This window comes from Malania oleifera, chromosome 6, assembly GCF_029873635.1.
Source record: "Malania oleifera isolate guangnan ecotype guangnan chromosome 6, ASM2987363v1, whole genome shotgun sequence".
In the NCBI taxonomy this organism is placed as follows: Eukaryota; Viridiplantae; Streptophyta; class Magnoliopsida; order Santalales; family Ximeniaceae; genus Malania; species Malania oleifera.
The window spans coordinates 78,147,715-78,172,555 of record NC_080422.1 but is presented as its reverse complement, the minus strand read 5'-3'; the positions used below and the strand labels follow the sequence as shown (position 1 = coordinate 78,172,555).

The 24,841-nt window shown below is 36.3% G+C and overlaps 1 protein-coding gene across 1 annotated transcript; it reads left to right on the top strand.

Moving 5' to 3' along the window:
- Positions 1-1,264: 1,264 nt before the first annotated feature.
- Positions 1,265-18,833, top strand: LOC131157288 (12-oxophytodienoate reductase 3). The gene is made up of 5 exons (XM_058111328.1): positions 1,265-1,591; positions 2,155-2,295; positions 3,535-3,665; positions 3,801-3,986; positions 18,016-18,833. The coding sequence occupies exons 1-5, from the start codon at positions 1,518-1,520 to the stop codon at positions 18,666-18,668; spliced, it is 1,185 nt and encodes a 394-aa protein (XP_057967311.1). The 5' UTR covers positions 1,265-1,517; the 3' UTR covers positions 18,669-18,833.
- The last annotated feature ends 6,008 nt before the right edge of the window (positions 18,834-24,841 follow it).

The window sequence follows — 24,841 nt, the reverse complement described above, 5'->3', positions numbered from 1 at the left end:
AGATGTATAGAACTCTGGTTATTTGTATTTTGGATGGTATGTAAATATGAATTTCCACTATTAGGTATGTTCTTATATGATGGACTGATTACCCGGTATCTCTCTACGGGTCGGGTCTTGATGATATATGATATCAGGTTTTGATATGACAAATAATGATAATTATTATTCTTTATTTAATTTTGGAAAAAAATGGTGGAGAAATTGGGTTGTGACAAGGATAATCTATGTTTATATAGAGTTGTTCAATGCTTAAAAAGATGGTAAATCAATAAAAAAAAGTCTTAGTTAATTGAATTTGAAGCGTAATCTCAGGCTACTTGGGTACTGTTCAAGAGGTGTTAGTACCTTTCTCTCGTATAACCATATTCTCAAACTTGATTCTGATGACACAAACCTTGATTATTAGTTTCTTGACCTTAGATTAAACTTAAAAATGAATTAATTGATAGTAATTAAGTGATTTAACCACACTTAGGCAAATATAAGGTTAGAGGTGACTTCATGGATTTCATTAATCCCATTTTTCATTGTCACTTTTATTCCTTTCCATACTCTTACTTTTTCATATCAAGATGTCCATTCACTAAGTCGGGACAACTAGCTTCCTTGTAGTCTGAACATGTCAATACCATTGGTTAGGAACGAAGTCTTTTGTCTTTTTTTTTTCTTTGTTTTTTTAGAAATCCCTCTACAGCCCTCCCCTAACAAATTTCTCCATTAAACGAGATGAACCACCATCACCAGCCTCCGTTATCTTTGCATATGCCATGTTGCTGCAACGAGAACGAGATGAAACACCATCGCCAGCCTCCATTATCTATACTTTTTCAAAAACATAAATATCAAAATTAAAATTTTGATATAAAAGGGTATTTTTTAAAAATACATTATATTTTACTCCTATTAATCGTGCAATCATTCTACATGAATATCCAAACACAATAATTACGTTACAAACACATTTTCATTATCAACTTGATTTCATTCCCACATTATGTTTATTTGACAAATTTAGTCAACACGCTCCTTTTCAAGTGTGTTCTTGAAGATGGTGACACTTTTTTTTTCTCCCAAATTGTTAAACCCAAAATGTAAGAAATAAAAGTCCACCGATTGGGCCGGGAAGGCCCAAAATCAAAGATTTCTCAACCCATTGCAGCCCAGATCGGCCAACGGAAGGCCCTTGGACGGCAATGACTTCCCAGGCGGCGCAACTCGCAAGTCGCCTTTTTAAATTCCACGGAAAATCCACGTGAACATCGTTCCTGACTTTTATACCACCATGTGACGAATCAAACTCCATTCCGTTCAAAAAATGAAGTCCACGCGTCCGAATCGCATGGCGAGAACACGAAACGAGTCGGTATGGTCGGCAACACCGGATCACACCCACCCAGCCAATCACCCGCTTTCTTCCCATTAAAGTGCGCGCACTCTGAGTGCTTCCCCGCTAGTTCTTTCTTTCCACCTTTTCTGAAATCCGAAGCGGATCACGGCGCTTGCCGCCACCAACGATGGCGGAGCCGGTGACGGAGCGGTTAGATCTCTTCTCCCCGTACAAGATGGGCAAGTTCAACCTCTCTCACAGGTTCATTCATCTCTTCTTACCTCCATCTCTGTGTGACTATCAATTTCAGTCTCTTCAGCTATCCTTTTTCAGCTTAAAATTTAGAAATTAAACTTAAATTTAATCGAATCTCTCAAAAATATCAACAAATATATTCAAGAATTCTTTCTTCTTTAAGAACTAAAGAATCCTTAATGGAGTTTTTGGTGAGTTTTTAGAAAATATCACACAAATCAATATCTATATTATAATATTTTCCTTATTAAAAAAAAGGAGAGGCAGTTCATTTTTTTTTTTTCCCTTCTTAAAATATCTTCAATCATTCAGTTTATAAGTGATTATAACCAAGTTCATTATATTTATAATTTCGTATTATCTTTTCAATGCCCTGATTATAAGATCATTTAAATTTAAGAATTGATGGTTCTTTAATAATTAAATAGTCTTTGATCCATCTACGCTTTCAGTCCTCCGGGGTTAGCTTTTGATCTTGAACAAAAAAGCTAGGATCGTTAGTTTTATTTTTTGGACGAAAATGCCCTGGAGTGTCTGAGATATTTACGGAAACGGGATTGGTGGTGCAGGGTGGTGCTGGCACCGATGACTAGGTGCAGGGCGGTGAACGGGATGCCGGGGGCGGCGCACGTGGAGTACTACACCCAGAGGTCAACCCCCGGTGCATTCCTCATCACCGAAGGCACTCTGATCTCCCCCACGGCCGCCGGGTAAGTTCTTTACTCCGTTATGTCTCGCAGGGTTTTTTTCGGAAACATAAATTCCACTCGCAGAAAGCGAGTCCATTGTCCATCTTTAGTGCTGGGCTAGGTGGGGCCGGTTGGACGCGTGTATGGCGGATCTTGTGTCGGATCGTGAATATGTTCAAATGATTATGCACTTTATGTCTTTATCTTGGATTTTTGTTTAATTGCGCCTTAGTTTTTATTATTTTGATTTTAATATTGTAATATTTGAATTTGCAAGTTTAATTTAATCTGATCATAGGCTTTTTAAATTAAATAATATCACTTTAATAATAGGTAATCACATGATTGAAATAGCTTATTGGACTTATTTACCCATTTAACAATATTATGTTGTGGACTTCAATTTGGAAAGATTTTTGACTGATCGTTTTCAATATAGCTGTATTTTGGAAATAAGAAGTTATTTTTTATCATCATCTCAAGAATAAACTAAACATGAGAGGTCTGTACACTGGGAATCGTTAACAATAATTTACTTTTAAGCATTTAGGGATGCATTTGGAGTGGATTGATTATTATAATTATCTTCTTGTATATTTAAATATGAGTGGATTATTATTATTATTATTTGGGCTAGCCAATTCTGGCTCACCTTTGATGAGTTAAAGAGTCCCGTCCTTCAGTACTTTTTTGTTAGCCAAAACATGAGATAAGAGTGGCTTATTAGACAACTTTAATGAAACAAATCCACTGAAAAGATTAAGGATGAGTGTGGTTTTTTTTTTTTTTTTTTTTTTAAAGGTGAAAATTATTTATACTGCTCTTAGTAAATTATTTTTTTCAACTTTTTAAAAGTTATCTTTTTTATTTTTATTTTGGTTAATTTTTAAAAGTTATGAATTTTAATTTTTGAAAAGATGAAGGCCATTTTTTATTTTCTGAATAATTATTCTAATGTATGAGTGTGCTCAATGTTTTTTTTTTTTTTTTTTTTCAAGTATTACAAAATTATCAGTACATTAGTTATATGTTTTAATCCTTTTTAAATATTTAAAAAAGCTTTATAATTTTTTTACTAAACGCAGAAACTGAGTTTTTATAATTTTCAATAAAAAATATTTACAATAATCTTAATTTCTTTTTTTTTATTTGCGCTTTTGATTTTTTTTTTTTTTCCTCCAAAGATATATACTATGAGCAAACTATCCAAAATGGAGGAACAGGATTGGCTGAGTTTAGTGGGAATGTGAAATGGAGCAGGTTTCCGCACTGCCCAGGGATATACAGGGAAGAGCAGGTGGAGGCGTGGAAGAAGGTGGTGGACGCCGTTCACGCCAGAGGCAGCCTCATCTTCTGTCAACTCTGGCACGTTGGCCGCGCTTCGCACCCCGGTAGGTTCCTCTTTGGTCGGCCAAATCAATGGCTTTGATCGGAGTAGGGTTCACTTTTAATTTAGTTGAAACGTTAGGAGTAATGTTGACCGTACGGATTTTCTGGTTTTTTTAATCAATGATGATGATGATCAGTGTATCAACCGGGTGGGACTGGGGAGCCAATATCGTCGACGAACAGGGGCATATCGGGGAGATGGAGGATACTGATGCCCGACGGGAAGCATGGGAAGTACCCCAACCCTCGCGCCCTCCAAACCTCCCAAATACCGCTGGTGGTGGACGACTATCGCCGGGCCGCTGCCAATGCCATTCAAGCAGGTTTTTTTCTTTACGCCTCTTTTTTCCTTTTTTAGTGTTAAGGATGAAATCTATGATGATGTAAAATTATTTTATTTTTGAAAAACTATAAAAGTCATAGGAATGATAAAAAGTTTTAATAATAATTATAATAATAACAATAATAATAATAATAATGGGAGTTAAGAGAATAATAGGGACTTTAAAATGAAGTTATTATAGAGTTATTCATGCATTCGTGATTTGTAAAGCATAACCAAAGGCATTGTAGGGATAATGTAGAAGAAAAATGTTAAGTCAAAAATTGTTTACTTTTCCCCTAAAATAGTCACGGATACACACATTTGGTAATTATTTATGATTTACAATAGTTATGAGTGAATTGGTTTGTGAAATTTAAGCGAAAACATGTGCTTTCGTGTAGGACTTCTTTTTCGAAAATAATATGGGAAAACCATATATTGACTAGTGATTCCAATTCCTCTTATTAATAGTAAGACTATGTTTGAGAACATAGATTTTGATCATTATATTGTGAAACTTGGGATTTGTTGAATTATGACTCATTTCTAGAAGCTCACCATTGTTGAACTTGAAATTGTCATAAAAGTCTTCAATGATGGGTTAGTTTTCAATGGTAGGTGATGAGTTGTTGTAATAGTGTTATTTTCTAACCTATAAAAACCCATCACTTCCATTTGTAATTCCATCTAACTTTACCACAGTTTACTATTGCACAGGTAAATAGAGAGTGAATGATTGTGTAAAATTAGTAAATTCCCAGGGAAGTGGGGGGTCACAACGGACCGCTTAAGTCCCACTTTCCTAAACAGAATTTTCCTTAGATATGTAATTAGTATAATATATTACTACAACTATACCCGACAAAAGTTAACTACTAAATAGATGAAAGGAAGAACATCAGAATTTAACGAGGTTCGGCTAATTGTGCCTATGTCCTCGGACACTATTAACTAATATTCCTCTATTGCAGAAATATTACAAAATGAGAGAGAGAAGAGAAAATGTGCCTAAGAGAGAAGTAGGCAAATTTGGGAATGGAATTACAAATGGAAGTGATGAGTTTATATAGGTTAGAAAATAACACTATTACAACAACTCATCACTCACCATTGAAAACTAGCCCACCATTGAAGACTTCCATGGCAATCTCAAGTCAACAATTGTGAGCTTTTATAAATGAGCCATAATTCAACAAATCTCCACATTGACGAAATTCCATCTCTTAACATCTCCCATGAATTCCATAATGTCTTCAAACGCGCTTGTAGCGCCAGTCTTTCAATTTTCAACAATGTTGATCAAATTCAAGTAATATTGAAACTTGACCACAGTCACCACTTTTGTCATCATATCAGCAGGATTTTCAGTGGTTCGAATCTTCTGGATTACTACTCCACTTTATTCTAAAATTTCTCGAATAAAGTGATATCAAATGTCAATGTGCTTTGTTCTTAAATGGTAGACTTGGTTCTTTGCTAGACGGATAACACTTTGGCTATCACAATGCACCTTGATGTGTTTCTGTTCAATTCCCAAATCTTTCATCAATCCTTGAAGCCAAATTGCCTCCTTCACAGCCTCTGTGACTGCCATATACTCTGCCTCTGTAGTGGACAAAGCAACTGTTGACTGTAAGGTAGACCTCCAACTAAATGGCGCTTTTGCAAGAGTAAATACGTAGCCAGTAGTTGACCGATGCTTATCCAAATCACCAGTGTAGTTGGAATTACAGTATCCAACAATACTATGGCCATCTTGCTTATCTTGCTCAAATATCAGTCCAACATCTACCGTATACAAAATGTATCATAGAATCCATTTCACAGCTTGCCAATGTTCATTTCCAGGATCATGCATATACCTGCTCACAACTCCAACGGCTAGTGAAATATCGGGTCTTGTACACACCATGACATACATCAAGCTACCAACAACACTTGAATACGGTACTTTTGACATGTATTCTCGTTCTGCTTCAGTTTTTGGAGACATAGATACATTCAGCTTAAAATGAGGAGCAAGCGGAGTACTAACAGGTTTTGACTTCTCATTCATACCAAAACGCTTCAGTACTTTCCTTAAATTTGTTTTTGAGTCAAACCAAGTCTCCCCGATTTCCAATCTCTACTTATCTCTATACCGAGAATTTTCTTTGCTTCGCCTGGGTCCTTAATCCTAAACTCCCTATTCGACCGAGCCTTCAGTTTGTCAATTTTTGTCTAACTCTTGGAGGCTATCAATATATCATCAACATAAAGAAGAAGATATATGTAAGATCTATCTTATAGCTTGCAAAAATACACACAGTGATCATATTTGCTTCTTCTGTACTTTTATCCCATCATAAACTTGTCAAATCGTTTGTACCACTGCCTTGGGGATTGCTTTAATCCATACAACGATTTTTCAAGTTTGCATACCATATTTTTTTTTCTAGCAACTTTGAAACCTCTTGACTGAGTCATGTAGATTTCCTTTTCCAAGTCTCCATATAAAAATGCAGTTTTTACATCCAATTGAACTAGTTCCATATCCAATTTTGCTACCAAAGCCAATAAGATTCTAATGCAGGAATGTTTTACAACTGGAGAAAATACCTCATTGTAATCAATTCCCTCCATTTGTGCATAGCCTTTAGCCACCAACCTTGCTTTGTAGCGAACAGTCAGGAAATCCATCTTTCTTTGTATATACTCATTTACACCCAATTGCCTTCTTTCCCTTCGGAAGACTAACAAGCTTCCATGTTCGATTCTTATGAAGGGATTGCATTTCTTCATTCATGGCTCCCCTCCACTTTTCTTCTTCTGAACTTTGGATTGCTTCATTGTAAGTGACAAGAGTATCATCGTTTGCAATTGGAGATGCGTAAGCCACCATGTCAACAAAGCTAGCAGGCTTTCTAATTTTTCTCTTTGGCTTACTCAATGCAATAGATTCATGTTGCTGTGGAGGTTCTTAGGTTGAAACATCTTCTTCAGGCGACTCTTCTTCTACCATAGGAGAGTCTTCATTTTCTGGGAAAACAATTCTTCTATCAAACTCCACTTGTTTTGGAGCACCATCTTTTTGCTCAACACTTTCTGTTGTCACCCTTTTTAAAAAAGTAGATTCATTAAAGGTAACATCCCTGCTGAAGATTATCTTCTTTGTTTTTGGACACCAAAGACGATATCCCTTTACTCCAGAGGTGATTCCCATAAAGATTGCTTTCTTAGCCCTAGGATCTAGCTTTGATTCCTTGACATGATAGTAGGTAGTGGAACCGAATACATGTAAGGAATCATAATCTGTAGTAGGCTTTCCAAACTATTTCTCCCATGGTGTTTTACCACAAATAGCAGTAGATGGTAGGCGGTTGATGAGGTGGCAGACATATGTTACAGCCTCAGCCCAAAATTCTCTACCCAACCCAGCATTGGACAACATACATCGAACCTTCTCCAACAATGTTCGATTCATACGTTCTGCCACTCCATTTTGTTGTGGTGTACTTCTCACTGTGAAGTGTTGTATAATACCTTCTTCTTCGCAGACTTTAAGAAATGGATCACTTCTATATTCTCTACCATTATCTGTACAGAGGCGCTTGATCCTTCTGCTTGTTTGAGTTTCCACCTTATTTTTCCATTTGAGAAAGACTCCTAACACTTCATCTTTAGTTTTCATAGTATACACTCATACTTTTCGAGAAAAATCGTCAACAAAGGTCACATAGTAGTGTTTTCCTCCCAGTGAAGTTGTCTTGGAAGGTCCCCACACATCTGAGTGAACATAATCCAAAATACCCTTGGTATCATGGATTGCAGTACCAAATTTCACTTTTGTTTGCTTCCCTTTGATGCAATGTTCACAGAAATCTAGCTTGCAGGTCTTCGCTCCCTTTAATAATCCTTGATTTGTAAGAAGTCTCAAAGATTTTTCACCTGCATGCCCCAAGCGTATATGCCATAACTTAGTTGCTTCTATTTCCTTATCATCAGTAGAAATTGTTGCTGTTGTCCCAATAACTGTACGACCTTGATAGTGATACAAGTTATTGTTCTTCCGAATTCCCTTGATTACCATGAGTGCATCAGAGATGATCTTCATGACTTTGTTTTCTGCTGTTACTTTGAATCCCTTTGATTCTAGGGTTCCCACAGAAATACGATTCTTCATGAAACTTGGTACATATCTAATGTCTGTCAATATTTTGATTGATCCATCTTGATTCCTCAAGCAGACTGAACCAATCCCATGTGTGGTAAGAGGGATGTCATTTGCTGTGTAGACGACTCCACCTACTAGTTCTTTAAAATCAAAGAACCAATCCCGATTGGGACACATATGATGACTACACCTAGAATCTAGTAGCCATATACTCGAAGAACTAGTTGACGGCGTAACAGCAAGTGAAAGATCTTAGCTTCCATCTTCGTACTTAGCCACATTTGAGACGACTTTTCCTTTATCAGGTTTGCCTTTATTCTTTAGTTTCGGACAGTCTTTCTTCCAGTGCCCTTTTTCTCGACAAAAGGCACATTCATCTTTGTTTGGTTTGGAACTTGACTTGGATCTCTCTTTCTTTCTTCTATTCTGGTTTTGTGAATGGCCTCGAACTACTAGAGCCTCGTTGGCGCCACTTGTACTTTCAAGCTTGTTCTTCTTCCTCAATTCATAGCTCTACAAAGTAGCACAAAACTCGCCAAGAGACACTTTATCCTTTCCATGGAGTAGAGTACTTTCAAGAAATTCAAACTCCTCAGGAAGGGATCCCAACAACATCAAAGCCAGGTTTTCATCTTTAAAAGTCTCATCCAGATTAACTAGATTAGTAACCAACTAGATTAGTAACCAACCTATTAAAGTTGGTGATATGATCATTCATAGTGGTACCCGGGAGTTTGTTCTGAGAGCTTTTCTTCAAAAACTTTTCCTCCAGTGCCTTCCACAACTTATTTACAAAAGTTTCCTTACAGAATGCATACTTCTGCTCTTTTGAAAGACACGTTCGAATTGTACCACATGCTAATCGATTGATGGTCCCCCATTTTTTCTTCTCAATATCTCCTGGTTTCTCTTCTTCAATGGCAATGTCTAGACCTTGCTGAAAGAGAGCGTCTAGAACCTCACTTTGCCACATACCCAAATGACCGATGCCGTCAAAAATCTCCACTGCAAATTTGGCATTTGTCATAGTAGTTCTTGCCAGAATAGATGAGTTTGATGTGGATGTTTTTGCACTATCTACCATCTCTGCCATAAATGCTATTCAATAGCAGCCGATGCGGAATGCCAGTAGCCCAAGGAAAACTTTTCTGATGTGGAAGATCAGACTAAGCTGCAACCACAAAGCATACTAAGAATAACCTTGGGAAGGCTTGGGGAGGAAATTGGGGAGGCTTTGTTTGACTCAAAAACAATATTTGAGGAAAGTACTGAAGCGTTTTTGGTATGAATGAGAAGTCAAAACCTGTTAGTACTCTGCTTGCTCCTCATTTCAAGCTGAATGCATCTATGTTTCAAAAAACTGAAGCAGAACGAGAATACATGTCAGAAGTACCATATTCAAGTGCTGTTGGTAGCTTGATGTATGCCATGGTGTGTACAAGGCCCGATATTTCATAAGCCGTTGGAGTTGTGAGCAGGTATATGCATGATCCTAAAAAGGAACATTGGCAAGCTGTGAAATGGATTCTACGATACATTTTGTATACGGTAGATGTTGGACTGATATTTGAGCAGGATAAGCAAGATGACCATAGTATTGTTGGATACTGTGATTCCGACTACGCTGGTGATTTGGATAAGTGTCGGTCAACTACTGGTTATGTATTTACTCTTGCAAAAGCGCCGGTTAGTTGGAGGTCTACCTTACAGTCAACAGTTACTTTGTCCACTACAGAGGCAGAGTATATGACAGTCACAGAGGCTGTGAAGGAGCCAATTTGGCTTCAAGGATTGATGAAAGATTTGGGAATTGAATAGAAGCACATCAAGGTGCATTGTGATAGCCAAAGTGCTATCTATCTAACAAAGAACCAAGTCTACCATTCAAGGACAAAACACATTGACGTTCGATATTACTTTGTTCGAGAAATTCTGGAAGAAGGTGGAGTAGTAATCCAGAAAATTCGAACCATTGAGAATCCTACTGATATGATGACAAAAGTAGTGACCGTGGTCAAGTTTCAATATTGCTTGAATTTGATCAACATTATTGAAAATTGAAGGATTGGCGCTACAAACGCGTTTGAGGATATTATGGAATCCATAAGAGATGTTAAGAGATGGAATTTCGCCAAGGTGGAGATTTGTTGAATTATGTCTCATTTTTAGAAGCTCACCATTGTTGAACTTGAGATTGCCATGGAAGTCTTCAATGGTGGGCTAGTTTTTAATGGTAGGTGATGAGTTGTTGTACTAGTGTTATTTTCTAACCTATATAAATCCATCACTTCCATTTGTAATTCCATCCCCAAATTTGCCTACTTCTCTCTTAGACACATTCTTTCTTCTCTCTCTCATTTTGTAATATTTCTGCTATAGAGGAATATTAGTTGATAGTGTCCGAGGACGTAGGTACAATTAGTCGAACCTCGTTAAATTCTGTTATTCTTCCTTTTATCTATTCAGTAGTTAGCTTTTATCGGGTATAGTTGTAGTAATATATTGTGTTAATTACATGTCTAAGGAAAATTCTGTCTAGGAAAGTGGGACTTAAGCGGTCCGTTGTAACCCCCCACTTCCCTGGGAATTTACCTGGTGTAATTTTGCACAATCATTCACTCTCTATTTACCTGTGCAATAGTAAACTGTGGTAAAGTTAGGTGGAATAATCAAATGGAAGTGATGGGTTTATATAGGTTAAAAAATAACACTATTACAACAACTCATTACCTACCATTGAAAACTAGCCCACCATTGAAGACTTTCATGACAATCTCAAGTTCAACAATGGTGAGCTTCTAGAAATGAGCCATAATTCAACACATTAGGTTTAGATTTGGGTGGATTTGGTCAAATTTTAATATAATTTTATATTACATTTTATCCAAATCCACACAAATCCAACACAAATACCACTTCCAAACATAAGGTAAGATTTGTAATATATAATCTTGATTATGAAATTGTGGTAGTGACTATCTCGTCCCTTTGTTGTAATAAGGATCCTTGGGACAAACAATGACAAAGAGTGTTAAAATGGTCACCAAAGTCACAACTATTTGTGGTAATATCTCCATGTGTTATGCAAACATCACATGCTTTAGTGCAATGGTTTTTGCTCAATTCCAATGAGATATTATCCATTTTAGCCAATTGGTTTCATGATTTTGTCCTATAAAACATCCTGATAAGCCTAAGAGCTCTTTACTACACATTTGATTTGGGACTGTGATACTAGGCCTTAGTATCCCTCTTAAGGTGTTGCATTTGAGTCTCCTGGCTACCAGGAATTGATAAACTCATATAAAAAAAAAAGAAAAAAGAAGAAACAACTTGTTTCTAAGGATAATTAACGGAGAACTTGTTAATTAGTATATGACTACATGCATTTAAGATTCTTACATACTCCTTAGTTACTATAATATTGGTACACAAAATTTAAGGGCCTACTTAATTATGAAAAATAATTTTTATTTTTTATTTTTAGTTTTTCAAAAAAAGTATACCATTGGCAATTCGTTTGTTCCCCTACCCATGTAACTCATTTGGACGGAGTTAAACTTATTCATAATAGCTCAGTTGGTCCTCTTCTCCAAGTTCCATATAAGATTCTGGAGTAGGAGTCCCTTTGGGAGAGCTTGAGATTAAAGGGATTTTCAAGATAGTATTGTGAGCATGTTAGCTAAACATAGTTTGGAAAGAAAGAATGAGTGAATTTTGTTTTGAATGATTGTCTATTCTCTTTAGCCTTAAAGTGCTCAATTTATACAATGTACATGTTGGGAAAAATATTATATACGAACAATTTTCACAAGTAAATCAATGGAGTAATGCAAACAATAAATAAAAAATGAGACACAAGAAATTTAATGTGGTTCCCTCAAATGTTAAGGTACGTCCACGGGGCACGGTGATCCAAATCCACTATCATCAAATATGTTATACAGAGTGGATACAAAAGGCATACGCCTTACAAATACACAAGAGTGTATAAACAAATGTAGTAAGATAGAAATGTCTCACCAAATATTCTGAGCAAAGCTCTAAAAAACCAACCAAAATGAGCACAACCAGAAAAAATCCTAAAATTCTGTTAATAATCTAAGGTCGTAGTTGTAGAAGAGAAGAGCAGCAGCAGGTTGCTGCAGTGAAGAAGGCGACCAGCGCTGGTGAGGTGCTGCTGCAGACAGAGGTTCTGTGTGAGTGAAAATTCAAAAATGGAGAAAAATAATGAAGGGCCGGCTGCTTGTTGTATGCGCTTAATGCTACGGCTGGAGAGGGACTCACCTCAAAGATTTGAAATTTAATGGGAGACAAGGCATGCACTTTGAGAAGCCAAAAAACCAATTAAAAAAAGTAACCCATTTAATGCATGCCCCCCACTAAGGAGGGACACCTGACAAATCTCCCCCTCTCGACTTATGGGGATGACTTTACCAGTCCGACCAACACTTCACATACTTGTCTCTAGACAATGCTATTGTCATCATATCCGAACCATTATAGTTGGTGTGAATTTTGTCCAGTTACAATTATTTCTTATCCAACACACCCCAAATCCAATGATATCTAACATCCATATGTTTTGACTTTGAATGGAAGATAAAATTCTTAGTCAAATGAATTGCACTTTGGCTATCACAATAAAGAATATACCTTTTTTGTTCCATGCCCAACTCTTTCAAGAATCTCTTCAACCAAAGTAATTCTTTGCAAGCTTCTGTAATGGCAATAAACTCGGCTTCCATAGTAGATAGAATAACATATTTCTGTAATTTAGATTGCCATGCCACAACTCCCCCTGCAAAAGTCATCAAATAACCTGAAGTGGATTTTCTAGAATCAACATCACTAGTCATGTCGGCATCTATGAATCCATGGAGCATTGATTTACCATTTCCAAAACACAAACACACCTTTGAAGTGCCTCTAAGGTATCGGAGAATCCATTTTACCACTAACCAATGCTCCTTCCTCGGATTAGAGAGAAACTGACTAACAACTCTAATAGCGTGAGCTAAATCCAGTCTTGTGCAAACCATTGCATACATTAATGAGCCAACGGCCGAAGCATAAGGAATTTTCTTCATCTCTTCCCTGTCTTTCTCACTTGTAGGACTTTGTTACTAAGCTTGAAGTGACTAGTAAGTAGGCAACCAACGGGTTTTGCTTTATCCATATTGAACCTCTAAAGCACTTTTTCAATATACCTTTCTTGAGACAACCAAATCTGCCCTTTTTTACGATCACGAACAATTCTCATGCCAAGAATTTGCTTTGTTGGTCCCAAGTCTTTCATAGCAAAAGACTTGCTCAACTCCAACTTCAACTTGTCAATCGTGGAGAAGTCTTGTCCTACAATGAGCATATCATCAACATAGAGTAGGAGAATAATATAAGTACCATTCGGAAATTTTTTCACAAACACACAATCATCCGAAGAGGTTTTTAAGCAACCATGATCAATCATGAAAGAATCAAATTTCTTGTACCATCTCCGTGGTGCTTGCTTCAAGCCAATCAAACTTTTCTTTAATTTTCACACTAAATTCTCTTTCCCTTTTTGTTTGAAGCCTTCTAGTTGTTCCATATAAATTTCATTTTCCAATTCACCATATAAGAAAGCGGTTTTCACATCTAATTGCTCAACTTCAAAATTGCTATGCCAAGAACAACCCGAATAGATGACATCTTCACAACCGGTGAAAATATTTTATCGAAGTCAATTTCCTTTTTCTGACCAAAGCCTTTTACCACAAGCCTAGCCTTGTATCGAAGATTCTTTCCATCATTTTTCAACCTAAACACCCATTTGTTTTCCAAAAATTTCTTTCTGGGAGGAAGTTTAACCAAATCATAACTATGATTGTCAACTATGGAATTGATTTCCTCTTGCATAGCCTCCATCCATTCAACTTTGTTTTCATGGTTCATGACTTCTTGATAGCTTTTGGGCGTCATTTGATATGTTAGAGTAACATAATCACTTGATGAATATTTAGTTGAAGGTCTTGGCTCTCTTGAAGAACGAAACTTGCTCTTGAACTTGTTGCTCCCCCTCATTTTCATCTTCAACGTCACTAGGAATTTCATTATTTTCAACATCTTCAAGAGGTGGAAGAACATCTTCCATATTTTCATTATGTGCCAAAGGTGGAGAAGGTGACTCTAAGTCAACAAAATCATTCCCATTAGATCGTGGTTGCTCAACCGTGCCAAAATCTTCAATTGTTTGATCTTTAAAAAATATAACATCCCCGCTTCTAACAACTTTCTTTTCAACCGGATCCCACAAATTATATTCAAATTCATCATGCCCATAGCCAAGAAAAATACATTGCATTGTCTTGTCATCAAGTTTGAATCTTTCATCTTTTAGAATGTGAACAAATGCACGACAACCAAACACTTTCAAGTGATCATAAGTGACATCCTTACCTTTCCAAATTTTTTCGAGAACTTCACCGAGTCAAGGAGTTGAAGGAGACAAATTAATCAAGTCCACTGCCGTCCTCATTGCTTCACCCAAAAATGATTTTAGCAACTTCACATGAGAGAGCATACATCTCATTCTCTCCAGTATGGTGCGATTCATCCTTTTGGCAATTCCATTTTGTTGAGGGGTTTTCTTAATGGTATTTTGATGTCTAATGCCTTGGCTATAACAATATGCATCAAATGGGCCAATGTACTCTCCACCATTATTCGAGCGCACGCATTTCACCTTCTTTCCAGTCTCTCTTTTAGCTTTAACCTGAAAATATTTAAACACATCTAAAACTTGATATTTAGTTTTCAAGTGTAAGCCCAAACTTTTCTTGAACAATCATCAATAAAAGTAACAAAATAAAGTGCACCACCATGAGATTTAACTTTCAACGAACTACATACATCGAAATGTATCAAATCTAGAACATTAGATTTTTTAGTAACAAACTTTGTATGAAAAGGAGTTCTATGTTGCTTACCGGCCAAACAATGAATACAAGCTTTAAGAGAAGTACCTTCATTCCGGGTAGGAGCTTCTTTTTGAACAAAAACTGTATTCCTTTTTCACTCATGTGCCCAAGCCGCTTATGCCACAAATCGGTGGAAGAGTGACTCTCAATTGCATTCACAATACCATTACCAATTTTACCTTACATCATATAGAGTGTACCGGTCTTCTTGCCTTTAGCCACCACCAAATTACTCTTTGTGAGCTTCCATTTTCCATCACTAAAATGATTGTCAAACCCTTCATCATCAAGCTTTCCGGTAGATATCAAATTTAGCCGAATGTCGAGTACATGTCTTACATCTTTGAGCACCAACTTGCATCCCAGATTTGTTTCTAAACAAACATTTCCCATGCCAATAATTTTTTGACAAACCTTCATTTCCCATCCGAACAACTGCATAATTTCCTTTGGAATAAGAAGTGAAGAAATCTCCCGAGAAGTGACATGGAATGACGCACCGGAATCAATAACCCAATTAGTCTCTTGACTTGTCAGATTAATGCAACTTTCATCACAAACAACCATAAGATCATAACCATCAGATGCAACTGAAGTTGCGTCTTCTTGCTTTTTCTCAAAATTTTTCTTTTTGTTTTGCTCATTGAATTTCAATTTTTTACATTTCCACTTCATATGCCCCTTTTTATGACAATAGTAGCACTCAATATCTTTTTTCGAAACTGAGTTGGACCGGCCTCTTGATTTATCATTGCGGTGAGAATATTTTCTTTTGCTTCTGCCTCTCCCTCGGTTTTCTGTCACAAGTGTCTCTGAATGTGAAGAGCTAACTGATTTTCTTCTAATTTCTTTATTCAATAAGCTGCTAGTTACGTGGTTCATAGTAACAATTCCATCGGGAGCCGAATTACTAACTGTCACAACTAAAGTCTCCCAACTTTACGGCAAAGAGTTAAGAAGCATTAAGACGTGCAATTCATCATCAAAAACTATTTTCATAGTAGCAAGTTGATTGATAATATTTTTCATCTCATTCAAATGCTCGATAATAAGACCACCATCTTTATATTTCAAATTCACCAATTTTCGAAAAAGAAAAGCTTTATTTGTGGCCGACTTTCTATCATAAAGATCCTCTAATTTTTTCCACAATTCATGTGCCGAAGTTTTGGTAGAAATATGATGAAAAATACTATCATCAATCCATTGTCAGATAACACAAACGGTTTTCTTATTAAGCCTATTCCACTCATCATCACTTGTGTCTTTAGGCTTTAGACTATCACTCTCAATAGGTCCATCCAAATCTTTGCAAAATAAAATTTCTTGCATTTTTGTTTTTCAAGTTACCCAATTGCTTCCATTGAAGCTAATCATACGACCAACATTACCATCCATGATTTACACAAATTTAATGCGTATAAATAACATGACTTTGATACCACTTGTTGGGAAAAATATTATATACGAATAATTCCCACAAGTAAAATAATGGAGTAATGCAAACAATAAATAAAAAAGGAGACACAAGAAATTTAATGTTGTTCCCTCAAATGTTGAAGTACGTCCACGAGGCACGGCGGTCCAAATCCACTATCACCAAATATGTTGTACAAAGTGGATAAAAAAGGCATAAGCCTTACAAATACAAAAGAGTGTATAAACAAATGTAACAAGATAGAAATGTCTCACCAAATATTCTAAACAAAGTTTCAAAGAACCAACCAAAATGAGCACAATCAGAAAAATTCCAGAATGCTGTCAATAATTCAAGGCCGTAGTTGCAGAAGAGAAGAGCAGCAGCATGTTGCTGCAGTGAAGAAGGCGACCAGCACTGGTGAGGTGCTGCTGCAGACGGAGGTTCTGTGTGAGTGAAAATTCAAAAATGGAGAAAAATAATGAAGGGCCAGCTGCTTGCTGTATGCGCTCAATGCTATGGAGAGGGACTCACCCGAAAGATTTGAAATTTAATGGGAGACGAGGCGTGCACTTTAAGAAGCCAAAAAACCAATTAAAAAAAGTAACCCATTTAATGCATGTCCCCCACTAAGGAGGGACACCTGACAGTACACACATGGATCGCATGGTTTAATCTATTGAATGTAGGTATTTACACACATGAATCATATAGTTTAATAAATAGAAATTAGGTATTTAGACATATGGATCACGTGTATTAATTCATACAAGGTAGGTATATGTATTGTATGGGTAAATGGGTAATTTTTTATAAGGTAAGTTTGTGTACATAAATGTATTCACGCACACAGCTCTAACAAATCCCATGGTCATACCGGGAAAAAAAAAAACCTGCATTAATAGATCATGAATATCTATGATGAAATACAATAGCTTCTGAGGTCTGCTGACCTAAAACTTTCCCTTGAATGCAACCAACGAAAAGCTCAGGAGGCAGAGCACACTGCCACTGGTAACAAAAAGATGCTTAATCTTGTAGCCACTACTTGAATAGGCAGACCTGTTGCAACAATGGCCTTGAAAGCCCATAAACAGGGCCCATAAATCCTCCAGTTTCAGCATGAGTAAAGAACCTTGCAAAAAATCTTTAGGCAGTGTTTGTTTAACATTTTATGACTGCTTGTCTTTGCGCAGGACTGAATCTTCTATAGCAGTTTTATATCCATGGAAAGAATCATCCTGCTGCCCTGCCTCTTGTATACTAACACTGCTAGTTGAAGCAACGAGTAGAATATGCCTTACTTTATCAAATCTAGATGCTTGGTGTTTATGACAGAACACAAATCTCTTCATAGTGGGGTTTCTCTTGGTGTATGGGTTATCAAATTGGACGCTCTTTCACTGATTGTTTCTTTTGTTCCAACAAGAACTCAACATGTTGAATGTGCTGATTGATGTCATTATTCTAATCACATAATGATAATATAAACGTGCAGGTTTCGATGGGATTGAGATCCACGGAGCCCATGGCTACCTCATTGACCAATTCTTGAAGGATGGGATCAATGATCGAATGGACGAATATGGTGGGCCAGTTGCGAACCGCTGCAAATTCTTAATGCAGGTAATTCAAGCAGTAGTTGCAGAAATTGGCCCAGAGAAAGTTGGTGTGAGAATTTCACCAGCAATTGATCATCTTGATGCCATGGACTCTGATCCCCTCTGCCTAGGCCTCGCTGTGATCAAGAGGCTTAACAAACTCCAGGTCGACCTGGGCTCGAAGCTAACTTATCTTCACGTAACCCAGCCTCGATACACAGCTTACGGACAAACAGAGTCGGGCAGACATGGCAGCGAAGACGAAGAAGCTCTGCTGATGAGGACTTGGAGAAGGGCTTATCAGGGAACTTTCATCTGCAGTGGTGGGTTCACCAGAGAGCTTGGAATGGAAGCTGTGGCTGTGGGGGATGCTGATTTGGTATCTTATGGGCGCCTGTTTATCTCAAACCCAGACTTGGTGGTGAGATTTAAGGTCAATGCACCCTTAAATAGGTATGTGCGGTCTACCTTCTATACCCAAGATCCTGTTGTAGGGTACACAGACTACCCTTTCCTTGGTGAGAGCCATGGGCCAATGTCACGCCTCTGATTGGGACTTTCGCTGAGATTGTGATGTATGATTTGGGCACTGTATTTGTAACTTGATGCTTGGTTTTGTTAACTTATTTAAGACAAGAAAGGAACTTCAGTGGCTCACCCCAACCCCAAAAAAAAAAAAAAAAAAAAAGGAAAAAGAAAGAGGGGCTAGATTCAATGGCTTGACTTGAAGAGACATGCTCTTTACAATTGTGAATTTGCTGTCATACATTCCTTGATTCACATTCGACTACAGAAGAATAAAGTTGCCCTTTGACATGAAAGCACCTGAAGTAATATGGAACCTTATTTTTGGATCACGTGATTTTTTTTCAATCTCCTTAAACGGGGTATGAGCGCTTTGTGTTGATCACATAATTGCCCTCAATCCACATAAAAAAAGATGACTCTAGTTATGGGGATGTTATCTTGTAGCGAGAAACTTTATTTGGAGGCAGTGGGCGTAAGAATTGAACAGATCCCGCAAGCATTACTAATACTAAGGCACCCCCTCCATGTCGACATTAAATTTCGCCGCCATAAGAAAACAAGAATATTTAAGGGCTTCAACACTTGTTCCGCGAGTCCTTAGAGAAGACAAGGCATTTCTCTCGTGTCGCATGCATGCGCCACTACTAAAATCGGTTTGTTAGGCTGGTTTACTAGTCCAAGCTGACCAGTTCACTTCAATTTATTTATTTATTCAATTTAATGAATTTGTTTTGAAGTTATGAAAATAATAAATAAAAATTTTTAATTGTAAAAAAATCTAAAACAAAGAGAACTACCAATTATTTATTTATTTATTAAAAAACCCTTTTCTTATTTTATTTATTATTCATTACTTATTTTACTTTTATTTGGCTTTCTTTAATTCAAAAAAATAGTTTTTCTTTAGGTTTTCATTTAGTTTGTAGCACTACATTTTTAGGGGATTCATTCCTAGGATAGAAGTCCCTTTTTAAGGTATTTTTGGGTCCTTTTTGGAATTTTTGTTGAATTTTATTGTTTTTTTCCTCTCATTTTAATCTTTATAAAATTTTAAAATATTAAAAAAAAAAAAAATTGCAGAAAATTTGCAAAAAATACTAGAAATTTCTGAAAGCATAATTTAGAAACTACAAACCAACAATTGTTTACAAGCGGAAGAGAACAGTGATATGATCTCTAGCCATAACTGCTCAAGTTTTCAAGAAAGAAATCTGAAATAAGAAAGAGAACTATGAGAAATAGAGAAAGAGATTTGAGAATTATCTTTACTCTCACTATGTTTCAGAAGAGTAGGAGTAGGATTTTTGGCCAGTTCTATATCACCGTAAGCCAAATGTGTGACTTAATGGTTAATCACAAAACATACTTATAGACTGGTCAAGATCCCATCCACTGAGAGATTTTCTCTCACATTTCCTACCATCAAGGGATTGTGAGTTTTCAAAATCTCTTATTTGAATTTCAAATCAAATTCAAATCTTCCATTTCAAATTAGATTCAAATCTTCCATTTGAATTTCAAGTCGATGATTTAGTTTTAGGAGACTTAGTCTTAGTATATCAAGTAGTTACTGCAAAATCTCATCTCCCATATTTGATTTTTTTGAATAAAATAATAATTATAATAATTTAGATAATAATATTTTAAAATAAAATAAGATGTGTTATGTGTGCCACCAAAAAAGGAAACATGCGTGCTAACATTCTTCCACTTGGCTCACATGATACATCTTGAAAACTTTATGAGATGAGAAGTTCAAAACTGAATATGGCCACAAAATTACTTTAACTTTAATAGAAAGATAATACATGAATCATGGCGGTTTTGTTTTTCTTTATGTAGTAAACAATTCCTTCTATGTATCACAATGTACGACCTCTCTTAATAAAACTTTATGTGGTAACTCTTTACGCATCACTTCTTATAAGTCATTGCGGGTCTAATGTCCCAATGGACAATTTTAGGAACATATACTATATGTGCACAAATAAATTGATTTTATCAACAATTAAATAAGAGATCAAGAACAAAGTGTACTAACCAATCCCATGTTTTCCACATGTTTTGTAAACACTTTGATTGAGAGCCCTTTCGTCAAAGGGTCTACCACCATTAAATCAGTACTTATATGTTCAATGGTCACTTCTTGTTCTTTAATTCTTTCTCTAACAACAAGGTACTTTATGTCGATGTGTTTACTTCTGCTCCCACTCTTGTTGTTCTTTGAAAAGAACACTGCTGCCTTGTTATCACAGTAAATCCTTAATGACTTTGATATTGAATCCACAATTTGAAGCCTTGTGATAAAATTCTTTAACCATTTGGCCTGTGAGGTTGCTTCAAAGCATGCTATTAACTCTGCCTCCATAGTAGATGATGCAACTATTGTCCGTTTGGTGTTCTTCCAAGATATAGCACCACCTGCTAGAATAAAGACATATCCTGAAGTGGATTTCTTTGAATCTTGACATCCGACAAAATTTGAATCTATATATCCAACCACATCTAGATTGTCTACATGCTTATAAGTAAGCATGTAATCCTTGGTTCCTTGTAAATATCTCATAATCTTTTTGGCAACTTTCCAACGATCCATTCCAGGATTACTTTGACATCTGCCAAGCATTCCTACTGCAAATGATATGTCTGGTATTATACAGACCTGTACATACATCAAACTGCCAACTGCAGATGCATTAGGAATGTTTTCCATTTCTTCCTTTTTCAATATATTTTTCATACACTGACTTAAGCTGAATTTGTCACCCTTCAAAATGGGTGTTGCATTCATCTTACATTCATTCATCCTAAATTTCTCAAGAACTTTTTCAATGTAGGCCTTATGAGATAGTCCTAATGTCCTTTGAGACCTATCTCTATGAATTTCTATGTTAATGACATAAGAGGCTTCACCCAAATCCTTTATTTCAAAATTCTTAGAGAGAAATTGTTTCGTGTCATATAGCAATCTCAAATCATTGATTGCAAGTTGGATGTCATCTACATATACGACTAAGAAAATAATTTTACTCCCACTGATCTTGATGTATATGCAATTATCCACAATGTTCTCCGTAAAAACAAATGAAGTAATAAAATTATGAAACTTTAGATACCATTGTCGAGAGGCTTTTTAGTCCATATATTGACTTCTTTAATTTGCAAACCAAATTATTGGTTTGATCAGAACAAAATCCTTCATGTTCTTTTGTGTATACATCTTCTTCAAGATCCCCATTTAAAAATACTATTTTCACATCCATCTAATATAGCTCTAAATCAAAATGAGCTACAAGAGCCATGATTATTCTAAATGAGTCTTTCTTAGAAACTAGAGAAAAAGTGTTATGGTAATCAATGCCTTCTACTTGAGTGAATCCTTTGGCTACCAGTCTGGCCTTATATCTCTTAATGTTACCATTTGAGTCTCTTTTAGTCTTGTAGACCCATTTACAACTTACAACTTTGACTCCTTTAGGTAACTCAATGATATTCTAGACTTGGTTTTTCTTCCTTCATGGCATCATACCAAACACTTGAATTTTCCCCACTCATGGCTTGTGAAACTGAGATGGGATCATCTTTAAGTCCAACATCAAATTCAGACTCTATCAAGTATACATGATAGTCGCTAGGAATAGCTGATCTTCTTACCCTTAAAGACCTCCTTAAAACTTGAGTTTGAGTGTCACCCATGCCAGGTGGGTGTTGTACTTCAGCCTCTATATTGACTTGTTCCTCTTGAGGTGGAGGTGGTATTTCTTGATTTGATTGTTCTTCCAAAACATCATATTGATTTTCTTGAAAGATAATCATTTTACACTTATTCACAGATTCATTTTCTTTATTCTGTGTTTCTTCCCACTTTATATTTCAAGAAACAGTGCTCCCACTAATGTTAATATCCTTAAGAAATTTTGCATTCCTGGCTTCAACATTTCTAGGTGCATGTGAGTGACAGTAAAATTTATAACCCTTAGAATTTTCTACATAACCAATGAAGTATCCACTAATTGTTCTAGGGTCTAATTTCTTTAATTGTGGATCATAGATTCTGACCTCAACTGGACAACCTCATATGTGTAAGTGTCTTAAACTTGGTTTCCATATATCCTTTCCATAACTTAAATGGCATTTTGGGAACCACCTTAGATGGAACTCTATTTAAGATATACATTGTAGTTTTTAAGGCCTCACTCCACAAATATAAGGGAAGATCATTGTTGCTTAATATACTCCGAACCATATCCATAAGGGTACGGTTCCGCCTTTCTGCAACACCATTTTGGTAAGGTGATCCCGACATAGTTATTGTGCAACAATACCCTCATCGTTAAGAAATTCTGCAAATGGACCCTGTCTTTGTCCTGATTCTGTATATCTTCCATAATATTCACCTCCCCTATCTGATCTTGTGATCTTAATACTTTTGTCTAATTATTTCTCTACTTCTTTTTTAAATGTCCTGAATGCGTCTAGTGCTTCAACTTTGTTAAACAGAAGATAAAGATACATATACCGAGTATGGTCATCAATAAATGAGATAAAGTATCTCTGACCATTTAGACAAGGGGCACTGAATGGATCACAGATAATAGTGTGTATGATCCCAAATATTTCATTACTCTTCTTGACACCTTTACTTGTCTTATTGGTTTGCTTACCCTTTATGCAACCCACACAAGTGTTGAAATCATAAAAATCTAGAGTTTTAAAGACTCCATCATTAACTAATCTCTTCATTCTTTCAATGGAGATATGACCTAATCTCCGGTGCCATAATGTAGAGGAGGACTCATCAATAATGGTATGTTTAGTACCAACATTATCATGCATTGTTAGGAGACTTTGCTCATAGACAGGATCTAGATTTAATTTGTACAAACCATTTATTAAACTTCCAGTGCCTATGGCAACTGAATTTTTAGATAAATAAACTGTAGAGTTTACAAAATGAAACTAAAACTTCTAATGTGCTAGTCTAGATATTGAAATTAAATTTTTGGAAAAAGAAGGTACATAAAAAGTGTTTTCAAGATCTAGTTGAAATTTATTTTCTAAACAAGCCTAAAAATCCCCACTACCTCAACGTGCGAATGAATCCCATTTCCAAAATAGATGCCTTGTTCACTTCCTGTTGATTTCCTTAGGCTGAGAAAGCCCTGCATGACATTAACAACGTGAATTGTAGTACCTGAATTAATCCACCATGTATTATGATGAGTATCCATGAAATTAGATTCATAACACACAAGAACATTGAGATTACCTTTTTTCACGAGCCATTGCTTGTATTTCAAGCAATCTTTCTTTTGGTGCCCCTTTTTCTTATAGAAGAAGCGTGCATCCCTATGTTCATTTCATTTTAATGACCCTTCTTCCTTCTTGTTAAAAGGTTTACCATTAGCACCTTTACCTTTCTTTCATTGTCTCCTTTTGTGAGTGACAAAATTGGCACTCTCCAGATTTTCATGTTTCAACCTCTCCTCTTCTTGCACACACATAGTCAGCAACTCATTAATAGACCATTTTTCCTTATGTGTGTTGTATGATATTTTAAATGGTCCATATGCTGTAGGGAGAGAGTTGAGTATGAAATGGACAAGAAATGATTATGTAATCTCAATTTCCAAGGACTTGAGGTGGGCTGCAATGTCCCTCGTTTCCATGATGTGCTCATGCACACTCTTAGATTTGTGATGTTTCATCACTGAGAGCTTGTTCATTAGGGTGCTAGCAAGTGCCTTATTAGAACAAACAAATTGCCCTTCAATAGCCTTTATGTAATCTTTGACATAGTCACACTCAAGAATTGACCCTCTAATGCTCTTGCTAACATACGACTTGATGAACATTAGACATAGACAGTTGGATTTCTCCCACCGTTCATAGGCCAATTGATATGTAGTAGGACTTAATTTTGTAGGTACTGCCGGTTTGTCAATACGGAGTGCTAAATCAATATCCATGCACCCTAATGTCAAGAGGATTTTGTCCTTTCAATCAGAAAAATTTTCACTGTTCAGAATTGGAATATGAGAATCATTACTTAGAATATAAGTAACAGCAACTGCAATAACCAAGAAATTTAATTAATACTTTGAAACAAAACTGTAGTTTGAGCCAACCAATGTTAGATTCAAAAGCAAAAATCTAAACCTTTCCTGTGGGTATAGGTTGCATAATGCATTAGAT

What these genes read in the sequence shown, in the direction of transcription:
- LOC131157288 (XM_058111328.1), top strand. Translation starts at nt 1,518, where the DNA reads ATGGCGGAGCCGGTGACGGAGCGGTTAGATCTCTTCTCCCCGTACAAG. An exon ending in AAGTTCAACCTCTCTCACAG is followed by an intron (nt 1,592 to 2,154) that starts GTTCATTCATCT and finishes TTGGTGGTGCAG; the next exon opens with GGTGGTGCTGGCACCGATGA. An exon ending in TGGCCGCGCTTCGCACCCCG is followed by an intron (nt 3,666 to 3,800) that starts GTAGGTTCCTCT and finishes GATGATGATCAG; the next exon opens with TGTATCAACCGGGTGGGACT.